We start from the raw sequence: 16,498 nt of genomic DNA on the forward strand, positions 1-16,498 counted from the left end.
TCACCTTTTTCTTCTTTTCTTTTTTTAACCATCTTATTGTAGAGAAGCCTGAAAGGTTCTTTTTGTGAGTTCTGGTTTTTAACGACTAGGAATATGCTCTGTCAGTTGGTTTTCATTTGCTTGTAGATATCAGAAGCCTGAACTTATTTGTGATGGAAGCTACATTGCTGTATCTAAACCCATTAGAAACTGTGAGTGAAATCTCTCTGGAGGTCGGAGGTTTAATTAGATGTGACATTAGGATCTGCATTTGGAGCCCAAGTGTGCTTATTCTAGTTTGTCACCTCTGATTTGGTGTGGCTCTGATACCATGGGTAAAAAGACCCTATACTGTATTAGTTTTAGTCTTTGTCTGTAAAGCTAGTTTTTCTTTGTAAATGTAATTGCAATAAATTAATAAAAAAGTAGGGAATGTAGATTTATGCATTCAAAAGACTTAGTTCTGAAAATAAGCTTCATTATGTTTTACCAAATATTTAAAAGGTAAAAAAGCAAACTTGTTTTTAGATACACAATTGAGAGATCAGATTTAAAGAGCCTGAATATAAATACTCTTAAAATTCTGTGTTGCTGATGTCTCAGCTGAAGTAATATCTAAGGTACTGCATCTTAAAAAAATGTAGAAGAACTGAAAAGGTTCCAGGGAATGCAGATACCAAAAAAAAAAAAAAAGCAGAGTGTAACTGCTTGGTTTATTTAGCTCAGGGCAGAGAAGAATGAAAAGATCCTGATAATAATATGAAGTATTTAGTAGTTAAAAAAAAAAATCAGTAATTGATTGTTTTCGATGTCTGCTAGTTTTAGATTAAGACTGAGATACTTAATTTTCTCTGGATGTGAAAGTAACAGCAGATGCAGGAATGAGCTTTAATATTTAGATTGCAATTACTGCTAAGTAGATAAGAGCAAGAGTTACATGACTCCTGACATATAGCTCATTACTCAGTAGAGGCTGTTGCTGGATAGAATGGCTTCAGAACTTGAGCTCAGAATCCATTAGCTGGAAGGAGAGTGGAGGCCTCTGGATGCCACAACAAAGCATCCTTCTGCCCTTATTGCAGACTTTTGCTCAGCCATTATCCTCAAGTCTTCTGCCCAGTGGAATAAACTGGCAAGATTTTCACCAGATGTATCAGATAAATACTAAGAAAAACTTTTAGATTATAAGCATAGTTAGCCCTGTCACTGGGGAGATTTAGAAAGCATATTAGACACCTGTCACAGGTACCCTGGCTATATTTCATCTCATCTTAGAAAAGGTAGGTGGAGTTGCTGATTTCTCTGCATTGTCTTAAAATAATTTCTACCAGTTATTTAAAACATATTTCTGCACATTCCAAATATTCTTTCTGTTCAAAACATTTTACTCAAAGCAGTTTTACCCCTGATGGTAAAACTGTGCTGCAGAAAGTTAGGGTGGACCCTTGAATGAATTCAGCTGAATGTTCTCTCTGTGAGAGTGAACGTGTAAACATGCAATGATATTCTCTTCAGCAGTGAAGGGCAGCACTGTGATGGGAGCTGCAGCTGCAGTCATGATATTTGCAAAATGGAACACTTGTGTGTGAAATTGGAATAAGAAGCCTCAGAAGTGTGTAGCAAGCATGAATGCCAGCAGGAGAACGGGTAGTGTCTCTTCATCTATGCTGTATGGGTCCATTTCAGTGCTTGGAAGCAGTGCAGCATTTCTTCTTTCTTCAGCATTTTCTCAGCTCCCTTCTCTCTTCTCTACCTAGTAATTTAAAAGTGGTATGTGATAGTTAAGAAGGTAGTTCCTTTTTAATAAGTTAGATAATGGATGTAATGTTTAATTGTTGTCTTCTAGGGCAGATTGGAAGGAGGAAAAATGTATCTGAAAATGTTTTTAACACATGAAGCTTATTAGAGGCAGCTCATACTCTGGCTGGTTCTAAATGACTGTGAGTTGTATTTCTGGGTACAAACCAAGTATTCCAAGTTCTTAAAGTACAGTCATTAGTAGCTATTGTGTTCTTCTTTGCTGAGGGCTCACTGCTGTCAGCCACTGACTGGAGCTGGACCATAACCCATATGTTGTTGTAGCTTTGCACCAAAAGTTAGTAACGGAGGATGAAAAAAAAGTGGCTAGGTCAAGATTTCATTATCTCAAGCACTCAGCCTTAAATAGTGTTTTCAGAATATACAAACACAAAATGTAAATAAGCTTACATTCTTCTACAATTCAATATATATTCCAAAGAACAGGTATATCTTTACATTTAAAAAAAAATAAATAAAAAGCCGTAATCACTATTAAATCAATACTATATAGATTCCAGGCTTATAACTGAACTAAGGGCTTTATTTTCAAGAAACCAGAGACAGAAACATCTCAAGCCAAGGAACTATCAAATGGCTCTTTTTCCTCAAGAGTCCCGTGCTGTCTGACTGGGGCCAAATGTTCTCTGTGGTATTTAGCAGTAATTGCAGCATAGGCACAACCATAAACAGCAGCTGCCAACATCATTAGACACACAATTCCACAGACTACTCCAGTTATTACTACAGTGGCAATTGCATGACGCAAACTAACGGGCCTCGGCTTGGGTTTGGGTTCACAGTTGGATCCTCTGTAGTCCCCGTGCTCACTGTGATGAGTGTGCTTCAGAGAACTTCTGTGCTCAAAGCTGTGGTGGTGAACGCCAGCCAGGTGAACATGAGCTGTTCTTAGAGGGCATGCCCCAAACAGCTCATAAGGAACTTTGAGGAGGTCCTTTCCCTTCCGAATGCCTGGTGCTGCACAGATAATGCCATCGCTTATTCCTCCTGAAAAAAAGAGATTTATGGTCTTAAGATTTGATGGTTTCTGAATTATCTTACTGTAGAAATAACAGACGTGAAGTAAATTTATCATCAGTTTTGACTTTATACTTTTTAAGGTTTAGAATTATATCTCTCGTATCCTTTTTTCTGGTTAGATAAATGGTGAGATTTTTGATATTTTATCACTCATATAAGAGGGTGTTTCCAGGAAGCAATTGATCAGGAATTAAGTTATCTATGATTTTTATGAATGTAGAAGTAAAAAAAGTAACAAAACACAAAAGTGAAACACAACTAAGTCATAGATGAAAATGTGTGGATATCAGCAGATTAATTCCATTCAAATTCATGCTGTTATTTCTTTTCCTAAAGAGAAGTGGAAGAGATGTACTTAAAGATTTCCCCCTAGATTGAAATATTCCATGAAACAGTCATTGTTCTGACATCATATGCTGACTGTAATGAAGCAAAGAGAACGTTCAGTGAGTTGTATGTATACGAGCAATTATTTGAAGCAAGGCTTGTAGTAAGAAAATATACAGACATCTAAAGGAGTTAAGATTAATCAACCTATTACCCTGCTCAAACTGTAAATTTCATGACTGCTAAGAGTAGGCTTCTGCTCTCTCCCAAAGGATATTTTAAGTTTAACAGGAAGGTGAAGTAGGAAGCCTCAGTCCTGGAAAATCATGCAGTTGTTCCTCAGCATGTAGAGAAACACACACTGAGCATAGCCCTCAAGTTTCTAATTAGTCCATACACCATGGCTTTGTGGCTCTACTGTCTCAAAGAGTCAGGATGGCCAAAACGAATATTTACATGTTTGAAAAAATTAACTAATCAAATCAGCTGAATTTTCTTCCTCTTCTCTATCCAAAATAATCTGTCTTTCAACTAAAGCTAGGCATAGATATTTTCATCCTAAGAAATTTTGAGAAAGCAGTGAATAGAGATGGACCCAAACTAACATCTGGAGACTACTCCAGAAATACTGGTGATATTCCAAACCAAACAAGAGTGTAGTGGCTTGTCTCTTGGTCTTTAAAAGCCAAAACCAAAGTGTGGTACCTGACATCTCCAGTGTGTTAATTTGAATCTGGACTCCAAATCTTGCAACTGTGATCTTTCTAAATACATGTGTCTGGAAGAGAAGACTAGAGTCCCACCTGAAGCAAAGCATTCTCTATTCACTGTTTATGAATATGCACCAAGCATCAAATGCCTGAGCTGGATTCAGCTAAAAATACTGAAGTCTTTTAGAGTTACATTGGACACAGCAGTCAATACTTTTATTTCAGGTGTTCCATCTAAAGCAATGTTTTGGTGGGACTTTCAAGAATATCCATAGAGCCACAGGGCCACTTACTTTCCTATAAGTAATAGGAAAGATTAATGTGCAGTGTAACTTAGCTTGCTAAGTGATTTTGGCAAATTATAAAGGTAGAGGAGAACATACGAGTTGGGTTTCTTTTAGAACTTACTGCTAAAATGAATCTGTCATTTAAGTAATATGTGCAGTGTTCTGAAAGATGGAAGGGCATCACTGAATTTCTAAATAATGTCATTTTTTGGAAACACATTACAATACTTATGTTGCTGGCAGAGTAATTAAGATAATCTGATATGTTTAGCTTGGATCACTGTATTCTTCTGCACAGAAAAGTCAGAACCCCTGCTGAAATTTCTTGTAGGAAATGGTTCCAGCATGATACCACTAGAGCACTGAGCTAATGTAATACTTTAGCAATGCAAAATATTAATGTTTTAACCCTGACTGGAGTTCAGCCTTTCATCTTTTCTAAAAGATTGCTTCCTGCAGTGGCTTTACCTCTCTCAGAGACTATTCCTGTCTTACTTGTGTCCTTGCATCCCCTGTATAGTTTTCCTGTGGGTCTGTAGAGTCCTGACACCTGAAAATGGCAGTCCATTCAGTCACAGGCAAGGTGGACCATCTCCACATGTACTGTTTCAACATGCTCCATGTCATTTCCATATACAGACAGGTAATCAGTAGTTGGATCACATGAAGCATCAAAGCCTACTTTAGAGAGAAGCAGATTGCCCTGCTGTTCTGAATTCTCAGCATCTGAACTTACCTCCTGGGAGAAATAAATGAATTTCTTTTGATACTTAATTCCTTTAGAATTAAATAGTATTCTGTTTTCTACAGCATAACTCATGAATAGATTGTAAAGCAGATGTGACCAAAATATGAGGCTACTTTTATTTATAAAATTATCTCTTCCTCATGTGATTTCATTACACATTTCTGTCAGGAGATTGTCTGTTAATTTAGGACCTCTTCTGGTTAACAACAAATTAGGAAGCAGTGCTAGGCAAGAGTAAACTTGTCCAAGGTGTAACATAAATTTTTAGGTAAAGTATTCTTAAAATATTAAAGAGCTACTAAGTTATAATTTATGAAGGAATTAAAATCCTAAGTTCTCTAAAGTTTCATTGGTGCTTATATCAGTCTCGATGTTCACTCTCATGCATCAAGTAAAAAGTTTTTAAACAGTAGATTGTGTTCTAGCAAAAATATGTTGATAGAACTAAAGCAAGTGTGTGTGCAGAACACTAATTGTTATGGAGGTATAGATATGGATGGATATGCATAGACACACTCCGTGTGGTATTTCCAGAATGTATCTGTGTGTACTGTATGACTGTGTGTATACACTTTTTCTCTTTGTGCCAAGATAAAATTTCCCTATGATTCTAATTTGCCACCTCTATTTATAAAAGCATCCATATTCTGCCCTATGCAGAAGAATATATTTCAGTGTACTTATCTGAGCTATAGATATAACTGCTAAACCATAGTAGCAAAGATCAGAGTTAGGTGTTGGTTAAGTGATTTCATGTGCATTTTATGTAACAAGATGAATTCCTTACCTCTGTACAAAAAGCTCTCCAGCCACAGTTTCAAGCCAAAGACATTACAATTACATTGCCAGGGATTATCCTTGAAAAGAACCACTTTCAGGTTTGGAAGTGACTCCAGCAGAACTCTTTCCATTTTCTGAAGTTTGTTGTGCTTCACAGACAGCAATGTTATATTCCCTGTGCTGTTTCCAAAACTCTCAGGCAAACGTACAATGCTGTTGGATGACAAGTCCAATTCTTTTAGGTGTGGGAGGAAACTGAAAGTTTTGTTTTCTATGTAATGAATCAAATTTCTGGTTAGGTTTAGAACCTGTAGATACCGTAATTTTTGGAAAGCACCCGGTGCCAAACTTGAGAGAGAATTATTAGACAAATCTAAGATTTTGAGCAGTGGTGTTCCAGTGAATGCATTTGGGTTTATTCTCCAAATGCGGTTATTCTGCAACAGCAATATCTGAATGTCAGGAGGTAAATGGGCAGGAATTTCAGTAAATCCTCTGTTCTTGCAGTCTGCAGTCTTTGAGGCTGTATGGCATACACATTTGGTGGGACATCCGTGAGCTGGATATATTATCAAGATGATACTTAAAGCCAAAATCCTGTTACCTGTATCACAAGTGAAAAAAGATATAAAATCAGTTTAAAATGTTTGTCTTCTGGCAATATACAGGTCATTAACATGGGCAAAGGAGATACAGCTCCATGATAAGCATTAATGTAGATAGTGTAAAGAGAGTTGATGTCCTTTACAATACACTATTAAGGTATAGATTGTATTGAAGTACTTTTATAATGCAGAGTGCAGTTAGTCTTTCCATGATCTTAAAGTAAAATACTTCCCAGGGCTTTATCTTTCGTAGAAATAATTTTCAGGAGAGCAGTGATATTTGAAGGAAATACCACAGGGTTTCTAAAATTATTAAATTGAAAGATTTCTTTCTGTGATAGTAACAACTTAGAACCATCTTCTGTTAGAAATGCAAATAGAACTTTTATTTTTCTGTGTTTCTACTAATTTTACTACCTAAAAAGAATTAAGAATTAATTGAGTTGTTACTCAAGAGAATAACAAGATTCATTGCTATAGTTACCAGTACTTTTTCAGTCATCTAAAACAGTAGGTTTCTCCTTGAAAATACCTATTTATGCTTACTTCTTTAATTCTCTTATCTGAATGCCAGCTCTCTTTCCCATAGACATAATTTTCTACATGTTGACAGGAGTACCTAATAATACTTAGTGTAATATTTTCTGCTTCTTGATGTTCAGGTGAGTTTTAACTGAAAGATAATTGGTTTTACATTTCAAATCTTGTTAAAGACCTTAGCTTTAACTAACACCTTGTTTTCAAACCATCTTCATATGCACAGCATGAAATTAAAATAAAAAAGAACAGATAATGTTGAATAATTAAGATTTCTTTAATCAGTGAATTTTTTTTAAATTCCTGCTTGAAACCTTTGGTAATTAAAGGAATATCTGAATGACTATATCGTTGAATATTATGAATGCATAAGGGAAAGTTTTATTTTGAGACTACAGTTTAAGTGACAAAGTAGTCATTAGTTTTCACTCAAAAAAGAAATTTATTTTAAAATTATATATAATCTTCTGAATTGTAAATTCATCATCCTTTCAAGTAAACATTTTCAGTTCATTCCACTGTTTTGCAATAGCTGGCTTCAGAAACTGAAATACAGCTCCCAATATAGAGTTAAAATAGTGTTTTGCAAGGAAATGCTTAGAGAACAGAAAGATTTCATTATTAATCTGAATGCTTAATATCTCACCTTTCATTCTGTTTTCTTGTTCTTCACCTTCCAGATGTTTTCTGATGTAGAACAGAAACAAACACTTTGTTCTGATTCCCACTTCAGATCTGTAATGTGCTCATCCAATTTCCTTTCTGTGGATTTTTATTTTTGGTTTTAAATGGTATCTGTGGCTTGTGTAGAAATGCAGCTATTTCTATGGAGTTGCTCCTCAGCCTTTGATTTTTTTTCTTTATCACAATCTTTTCCCCCTCCCTCTCCTCCTCATTCATTTATGACTCTTAGAGACTTTGCCTCTTAATCAGCCAACAGGCCATGCAAAGAGTGGCTCTTAGCTCTAACTGGACAGCTGCAACACACAAATATTGACCTGGCAGCCTTGCCTTTTCTATTTATTTAATCTGCCTCAAATGCAGGCACAAAAATAAAGCTGGCTTTTTAAATCCAGTATAGTTTGTAAATTCTGGTGGATTATTAGCTATGCTGTGTCAATTTTTGCAAGATCATGTGACTCTGAACATGGATTCTGATTATCCTGGGCAGTGACTGGAGGCAGTGGAGTGTGTAATAGCTCTATGAATAGGCCTGCAGGTTGATGACATGGTTTTGACAGTGTACTTGTTTGCTCTTTTAAGCTTACTCATTTGACATCCATTAGTTGCTCTGGCAGGATTCTTTTTTTTTTTTTTTTTTGCATGGGAACACAGAACTAGTGTCTTTGTGCATAAAAATGGCATACATACAGGGATAGTCAGCAAAAATACTCAATTTATTTTTTAAGATATTGGAAAAGAATAGGAGATGATATTAAAATTGTACTTCAAGTGTGTACTTCAAGTGTGTACTTCAATGTGCCCTTACTTGTCTCTTTGTTTGTCTTGTTGTTATACTCTGGTATAACTCATTTATACTGTACCATCTACAGCAGTAGAATGATTAATGACTTCTGATTATGAAAAAACTCAAAGGTGTTTAAAGGCATGAGAGTTCTGGTATGTAATAATCTTCCAAGGCCATGTGATCACACCATCTGTTAGCTGTCCTGTGAAGGGGGAGGTTGTTCAATCAAAAGCTTTCATACCTATTCTGGTTTTAGGTGCTTTTGAACAGATTGAACAACACTTGCTTTCTGGGGCAAAATATTCATGCTATAGCCAGTGCTATGGAAGGAATCAGAAAAAGTAAAAGCATCAGGTCCAAGCTGCTGTTGAAAGCAGGGTCTACCAAGAGGTTATAGAGTATCCTGTCAATCTGAGAATTGGGTATTTCCAGCAAGGAAAATTCCATCACTCCTCTGGACAACCTACTCCAATGTGTAGCTATTCTAAGTATTAATAATTTTGTCTTGCATCCAGGCTGTTTTCACTGAAGCAACTTGTGTCCATCACTTTTTGTCCTGTTACCATGCAACCTTATGAAAGTGACCTCATCTTCATTGTATCTACTTTTTGGTCACTGAAAGTCTGTGTTAAGATCTCTGCCATGCTCACCCAGAAAAGAGAGCTATACGTGTTATTGTATGCTTTGCTGAATTGTTTCTGGCACCAGTCAAGGTACCCAAAAGAACAGTGAATACTGAAGAGCAATGAAAGAGAATCTAAACCAACTGACATTCTGTAAAGTAAAGATGACTGTTCATCTCAAGGATACAAGGATTATTGCTACAAATGCCAGACCAGACTGTCCTTGGTACTCTTGATGAATGGCAACATCATCCTGATAAAGGATGACAGTCTGCAAGTTAGTGTAGGGGAGTACTGTAGATGTAGGTTACCTGGTACCTGGTACCTTGAGAAAGGGAGAGGGATGTAGAGGTTACAGGTCAGCTGTCATGCACCTCAAATGAATGTCAGGTTAAAGTGAAAACCTTCTCTAACCTTGGAACAATACATTTGCTATTTCCTTTCCCAATCCATGTACATGCACAGATATATAAACATATAAGGAGATCTATCTTAAACAGTACCAGTGAATCATTTTCATGAAAGCAGAACTAAATGTGAAAAGGGCTATTATACAATGTAATATACATTAAACGTTGTAGCCTTAAGATTACTCTGCTTTGCTCTTCCAAAGAACAACATTAGGTCAGGTACTAGTTACTTGAGATGATATCCCACTATCTTTTCAAGGGATGAGTTCATGATTTTTTATTCTATTGCAGGAGGCAATAGCTATTATGTTCTTATTTTCTGGTATGGTACAAAAAATCTTATTTTGTATCTAAAATTTTATTCTTGGCTCTTGAATTAAATGAGTTTCTTTCAATTTTTTTTCCTCTTAACTAATGTTTGCTGATCAGGGGGGCTTACATGCTCCCTCAGCAGTTTGTATCACCTCGCAGAGGGCTTAAAGAATGTCTCTTAATTGCCCTCCTTTAATAGGTACTGAAATGTAAACTATGATGTAAGTATAACTCTTAAAAGTCGTGGAACTTGATTCTGAAAGTGTAACATGGTAGAGAAATATTCAGATGTCTTATTTTCGCTAAAGCTTTGCTACTATAATTGTATTATTTTTAGCATGTTCCATACTAAGGAGATGTTCATAGGACAAGGTCAATGGAAATTAAGCACTGTGGGAGGTTCAGTTCCAACAATAATGCAGAGGTGGTTTTATGTACTCTGAATTGTGGTATAAGAAGTTCCTACTTTTTAAAAATTCTTCATGCCGCAGTCAGATTTGGAAACGTATTATTAAATCTGACAATTTGCTTTTCGTGTACATGTGGCTATTTTTCCCTTATATTGAGAACTCTGAATACACATGTTTTGTAAACAGAAGTTTCCCCAACGTATAATCCATGTCCTATTCCCATTTATTCATAATAAAACTTTGGTTATGACCAAGAAGTCTGATGTGGTGAAAATAACCATTGTGACACAGGTAGAGATTTGCCAGAAACAGAATAACCATGAAATCTACTCTACTTCTGGCATTTTGAACAACCAGCAGCATTCTTTTTAGCTGTCTGATGTGGTGCAGCAGCTAGGTTATTGTGACTGCTTAAATTAACTCGTGTGGTGTTGTAACAAGATATGGCTCCCATTGCAAGGAGCAAGGCAGCCCAATGAGCTAATATCCTATCCCTGGTGGCTGGTGAGGGCAGTTCAGTGTTTGCTCTGCCAGCTAACACTTGGTTGCAGCAGTTACTGCCATTTGCTTTAAAGGAGCAGTATGCATAAGAATCATCTCTTTTACAGAAGGAAATTATGTTAATTAAATTCTAGCAGAAAGGAAATAATTTAAATATTCCAGATATTTAAAAGGTACAGTGTTTGGATTTCACTGCACTGTATATGGAGTACTGGCAGACATGATTAAATACAGAAATGTTCCTAAGACCACAGCAGACAATTCTTATATATCCTCTCTATTAAATTTATTTTCCGTATGCTTTTGGGTGGGAAGGTCCCTCAGCAGTTACAGAGAAATGGCTTGCACTTTCTCCTTACTGATGTGTGTCTCCAGATTAGTGTAGCAGCTAAGCTATAAGACCCTAAATGCAACTCTGGGCAATGCAGGCTCCTTTTTGTTGTGTCTCAGGAAAAAAATAATTCACATTTGTCAGTGAAACAGCCTAAACCTCTGTTCTTAAACATCTCCCCCTTTAACTGACATTTTAAAAACTACAGTACTGCATCATGGAGAGAGATCTCTTTTCCCATCTATGAGTCAGAATGGTCTTCAAAGAAAGATGGCAGGACACAAGAAACCCTTAGGTCCTTCTTTCTTTTCTTTCTACAGAGGCAGTCCTTGAACCCTAATAGCTCAGGGCCCTCTCAACTTTTGACTGGCAGGGTACTAGCTTTTTAAAACTTGACAGATATATTGGAATACCCTGAACCATGCTTCTGCCTACCTTTAGGAGGAGAATTAGAAACCAACGGATCAAACAAAATTTGGCTTGAGGAAGACTTGAACCTTAAAAAGCTTGTTGTGTTTTCCAGAAGAGGTGGGTGCATGGATTTCTTCAAACATCTTACTGCTTGGATGGGATAAAGGGCAAATGATACCAGCTAAAGTTTGGTAATGTCAAAGTTTGGATCACATAGCATAAGGAGACACCATGCTGTCTAAAAAATTGTTTATGTCTGTCCTTGGCAGTCATTCCAAACTGTTTGGTGGTTTCTCTTCAAGGTGTGAAACAGTATTTTCTAACCTGAGAAATGAGAGAGAAGGCAGTTGTGATTTTGTCTTTTGGATCACTGAACTTGAGATGAAGAGATGTTTTCTTTTCAGTGGTTTGTTTTGCCTTTAATACATCTGGTACTTGTTTATATAATGCATAATTAATCTATGAAATGCATTGTGCAAAGTTATCCTCAGGCCAAAAGATTAGCAGGATTCATATATAATCTGGAGCCACAGTTACCTCATAGGGCAAAAAATCATTTAGAAGGGATATAAAGTTTCGCTTTTAAGGGCTTTAATCAACCTCTAATGACACAAGTTATGGAGAAAAACCTTTCCCTGTGGACAGGACTTTTTCCATAATTATTATTTATGGGAATTTTTACACCTTCCTCTGACACCTCTAGAAGAGGCCAGCATATAAGATGTAATAGTGGATTCATACTGCATTCCAGGTGGGAATGTGCAGAGGGGGAGGGAATAGCTGGGCTAGCTGAAGCAAGCTGCAAACTGGCTGCTGTGTCAGGTGGTACCATTGGGGCTGGCTGTCTGAGCACCTTCTCAGTTGAGGTCTGAACTCTTGTCATCCCCAGACCACTCTTCTGTTTTGGTATAAAAAATTATTTAAAAATTCATATCTATTTTTTTTTATGGTAATTTACAGACAGCTGTTTGAGTCAGTCCATCTGCAGTTCGTTGTGGGGTGGTTTGTTTTGTTTTGTTTTCATTAAAGCGATGCAAGACCTTCAGTCCATCAGGTAAATCACCCAGCAAGTTGTGATATTGTAGCTCTTAATATAATACAGTTAGGATTTGGTTTGGCTTGTATTCTTTTCCCCATAACTAAATGAGCAGAAATATAAGAAGAGGAGAAGGAGTATGTGGAAAATGGGCAAGCATCAGCCTTACAGCCTGCTTTGGTTGGTTGAAAATTTATTAGAAGGGTTTCAAGGCCTTCAGAATGAGGAGAAGCACAGGGAATAGAGATGATGGGCTTCTTTATTTTAAATTAGATAAAATTGCAGCAAGAAGCAGATTATGTGCCAGTAGAGTATTCCATCACATACAGCAGCAGGGGGTACAAATTCAATTTTCAATCATTTCCTGACTATTGACAGGAAATAGCTATTTCCTGTTATACATGCTGAGCATCCACAGATAAAAATATCTCCAGCATGATTAATTAATAAATCCATTTTCCCATTATTTTAAATAGAAATGCATTGCTTGATATAAAGCTAACAGAAATGAAAGTAATAAAAACAGAAGCTAGAAAAACACGTATAAAAATAAAGGCAGGTGAATGTTTTGTTTTACCTCAGCAGTTTACGTGCTATTTGTCCTCTATTAAATGTGTTACAATTGAGACAACTCGCTGTTGTTCTAGATAGGTTATTCATTCTACATCAAAGGTGAAGTTCTTTTCTAAGCCTTTACTGAGTGTTTTTGTTTTCTTACATTTATATTTAATGAGAATTTCTCTTCAGGGTCATAGCTTACCATGGACTCAAACTTTGGAAAGAGATTTCCTGTGCATTCTGACTGGGTTCATCTTGAACAACTGCCTGTAAAAGAGTTTTCAAATAGTCTCAGTGTCTGAAGAGTGTAAAGTACAGGAGATGTTTGTTAAACTGCTGCTTATCAATTGTGCTACAAAATAGAACTCATACTTCATTAATTCCCTTTGTGCTTTTAGGGCAAATTGCAGTATTTCAGTGAAACTTCCTGTTAAATGTTGGGAATTCCTGTATTTTAAGGCTCAAAAGGATTCTTTTTCTCTTTGCAAAGAGCAAAAGGAAGGATAGCATTTGCTGCAGTAAAAATGTAAATAATTAAGCTGCTGCAATTCATGCAACTTTTCAGAGATAGCCATGTGATTTTTATTTTTAATTCCATTATTTAAGCAAGGTACTGAATAGCTTGGCATGAAAATTACACAGTTACTAAATGTTAAATATATACTTTTAATGGGATGAAATCTCAGGATATAGTTAGGTATTCTATTGGATGAGCACTTTTGTGCTCAATAGATTTGGATAAGAACTTTGGTGTATTTTCTTTGTCAGAGTTTCTCTACAAGAGAAAAGCTTGAAGCCTGTACCTTCTGAAAGAATCTGAATTGCCTTGAAGCAGACAAAGTATGATCTGCCATCTGCCAATTACATTATAACATGTACAATACCAAACTACAACCCTCTTTGATGGTTGTATTTAGCAGCTGTATTTAGCAGACCTCTGAATATGGTAGATAAATAAAACCTGGAATATTGGTTCATTTGATGAGTGGAAGTAAGAATATTGTAAACTTTTTCCTTTTGACTCCAATGAAGAAGAATGAGCCAGATACCTGTTGGTGGTGTTCTGCATTTCAGTAACTCATAAGTTTTATAAGGCAGTACCTAGTTTGCTGATTTTCTTGTTTCTTTGGTCTCTGGATTTCTGTGTCATCCCTACTGCTTTAACTGCTAAAACAGTAGGCACCAGAAGTCCTCTGTATAAGACAACATTCTGTTGATCACAAGCCAGGCTGTTATCCTGTTTTTAACCTATGAACAGATTTTAAACACCACTATACTTTTTTCTCCACCTAATGTTTTAACTAAAGTTAGAAGGTAAGTCATATATAGAGATATTTTCATCCCTCAACTTTATCAAGTTGTGCTCCTTTCAGATATGACAAATCTTTGAAAAACTTGGTGAGTATAAAGGATAAAAAACCCCCAAAAACGCCCCAAACAAACAAACAGAAAACCCCCTCAAACAAAATAAACCCTTTCAGAGGGCATTTTATTAATGAGAATTATAATACTGGAAAATCTGGTATAAATTAGCAATGAACAGTAACTGTGTATCTAAATGGAACTGGTTGCATAATTAAATTCCTTTAATAGGTACTGAAATGTAAACCTCTTGATCCCTCTGATGTAAGCATAACTCTTAAAAGTCATGAAACTTGATTCTGATAGTGTAACATGGTAAAGAAATATTCAGATGTTTATTAAAGATTTCAGATACTCTGGGAGGAAATTCATACAGGAGGAAAACAATAGGCAAAACAATTATAATAAAAATATAACATCCCTTAGACCTATAGCTATGTAAAAATACCTATAGCTATGTAAAAAAAATATATAAAAATAAATATAAAATTTAATAAAATCCTGTTTATATATGTGTGCAGTTTATACCAGCAGTACTGAAGCAACTTGACGGGGATAACCTAATGACAAGTAGAGGACACTAAAGGTTGAAATCTTTGGGGAATACCATGTTTTCACTATTCTTACACTCTTTTTTACTAATTCATTATTATCTTGTCAGTCTTGAATTTATGTCTTTCTATATGTCTGTTTTGGTTTTCTATTTTCCTGCTGAGAATCACAAAAGACTGAATTCTATGGTTTCTTATTACTAGACCATGTCTTTTCAATATCGATTACAATATATGAAGTATCTGTAGCATATAATATTTGCCTTCTCTTGACTTGGTAAAAAGGGACACTGTTTACTGAGAATCAGTACCACTGTTAGGTGAATCATACCAAACAGCTGTCATGATGTCTGCTAGGTAAAAGGGGAAATGTTTTAGTAAAATTGGCATAAATAATGATGTCCTGACACTTCTAATAAAGAGTTGTGCCTGGTATTTTGGTTTGTATTGACCAGTTTTCTGCAAGCTTTTGGCTGTTGTTTCTTTTGTACTGCCTCAGATGCTGCAGGATAAACTTTCTGGACTAAGCATTTGCATTAGTTGAGAGGAAAAGAAGCTTGTAACAACAGTTGGAATGCCTGTGAGCAAGTAATTAATGAAGAAAGCATACTGTATAGAAGAAGTAGTTTATTAGCCCTAAATTTCAGGCTTCACTTAAATGTTGATCTCAGCTTTTTGTCTTCAATATTTATATCTGACTTTTGCTTCATTGCCACTTAGTGATATTGAGGTATACAGGTAATACATATTATCATTTAATACAATTCTTTTTCATCCAAGAGCTCTTCTATTTTAATATTTTTTAATTTACAGCATGATCTATAATGTTTCCAATCTAGCTGAACTTCGTCTGTCCATATAGCTATAACTGCCTTGGTCAAGGGTGTATTTTCTTCTCCATTTGCTTTTATTCCTTTCTGCAGTATGCTATTTTGGAATATAATGGCATGGCTGACCTTGATTACTCGTGTTTAGGCTGGGACTTTTTATCCCTTGTCAGAGTCACAGTACATTGCTCAGTGCTCATTTTCTCAGCAATTAGAACACATGAGTTCAAACAGTGCTGCTGGCCTCCCTGTTCCTTAACGTGCTCATCAAGAGAAGTAAGCTGACTGCTTTTAGAAACTGAAGCTATGCACCATGTGCCTTAGTTTAGTTGACTAATAATTTCCATACCTCTGTTTGGTAGTGTCAGTAAGATCTTAAATAGGTTTTTGTTAGCTGCTGCTCCAGCCTTCCTTTCTACAAACCCTTTAGAATGAGCAGAGTGCTCTTGGTAATTTGTAATTTGATGATTTGGTGATTTCATATCATAAAGATCAAATCTTGACATATTTTTCTCACCCATGCTTGCTTCATGAAAGCTGGGATGCCTGTTTTTGGATTCCACCCTAATCTGTCATATGTGACTGTAAGAATACTTAGGTATCACTGCTTTCATATATAAAATTCAAGTCACTTTAGCCACTGGACCACCCTGCCTTCATGGGTGGATGTTCTCTGATGGAAGTTTCAGAGAAATCCAGATGCTGTGAGATAATGTCCTTATATATGAAGACTGTAAACCAAAATCAATGTTGTCATTTAATAAAAGAGATTATTTTAGATACCAATTCACACATTTAAAGCAATGGATGTTGCTGATGCTTCCTGGTTTTCAGAGATTAAGATAGGGTGGATGATGGAGGGTTTCCCATGGTAAAAGTACTGCTGT

The 16,498-nt window shown here is 36.1% G+C and overlaps 1 protein-coding gene across 1 annotated transcript; it reads right to left on the reverse strand.

The window, feature by feature from the left end:
- Positions 1 to 2,350: 2,350 nt before the first annotated feature.
- On the reverse strand, positions 2,351 to 16,132 carry LRTM1 (leucine rich repeats and transmembrane domains 1). Its single transcript, XM_030458308.1, has 3 exons — positions 15,961 to 16,132; positions 5,677 to 6,273; positions 2,351 to 2,784 (listed from the first exon to the last, which is right to left on the reverse strand). The coding sequence occupies exons 1-3, from the start codon at positions 16,130 to 16,132 to the stop codon at positions 2,351 to 2,353; spliced, it is 1,203 nt and encodes a 400-aa protein (XP_030314168.1).
- Between the last annotated feature and the right edge of the window lie 366 nt (positions 16,133 to 16,498).

This window comes from Calypte anna, chromosome 12 (assembly GCF_003957555.1).
Source record: "Calypte anna isolate BGI_N300 chromosome 12, bCalAnn1_v1.p, whole genome shotgun sequence".
Classification (NCBI taxonomy): Eukaryota; Metazoa; Chordata; class Aves; order Apodiformes; family Trochilidae; genus Calypte; species Calypte anna.

Bases quoted from the DNA above. Each gene is read 5' to 3' on its own strand.
- LRTM1 (XM_030458308.1), bottom strand. From the start codon at position 16,132: ATGGGTGAGAAAAATATGTCAAGATTTGATCTTTATGATATGAAATCA. The intron at 6,274-15,960 runs GTATGGAAATTA...CTTGTGATACAG, and splicing joins ACTGACACTACCAAACAGAG to GTAACAGGATTTTGGCTTTA. The intron at 2,785-5,676 runs GTAAGGAATTCA...TCTTTTTTTCAG, and splicing joins GGAGAGCTTTTTGTACAGAG to GAGGAATAAGCGATGGCATT.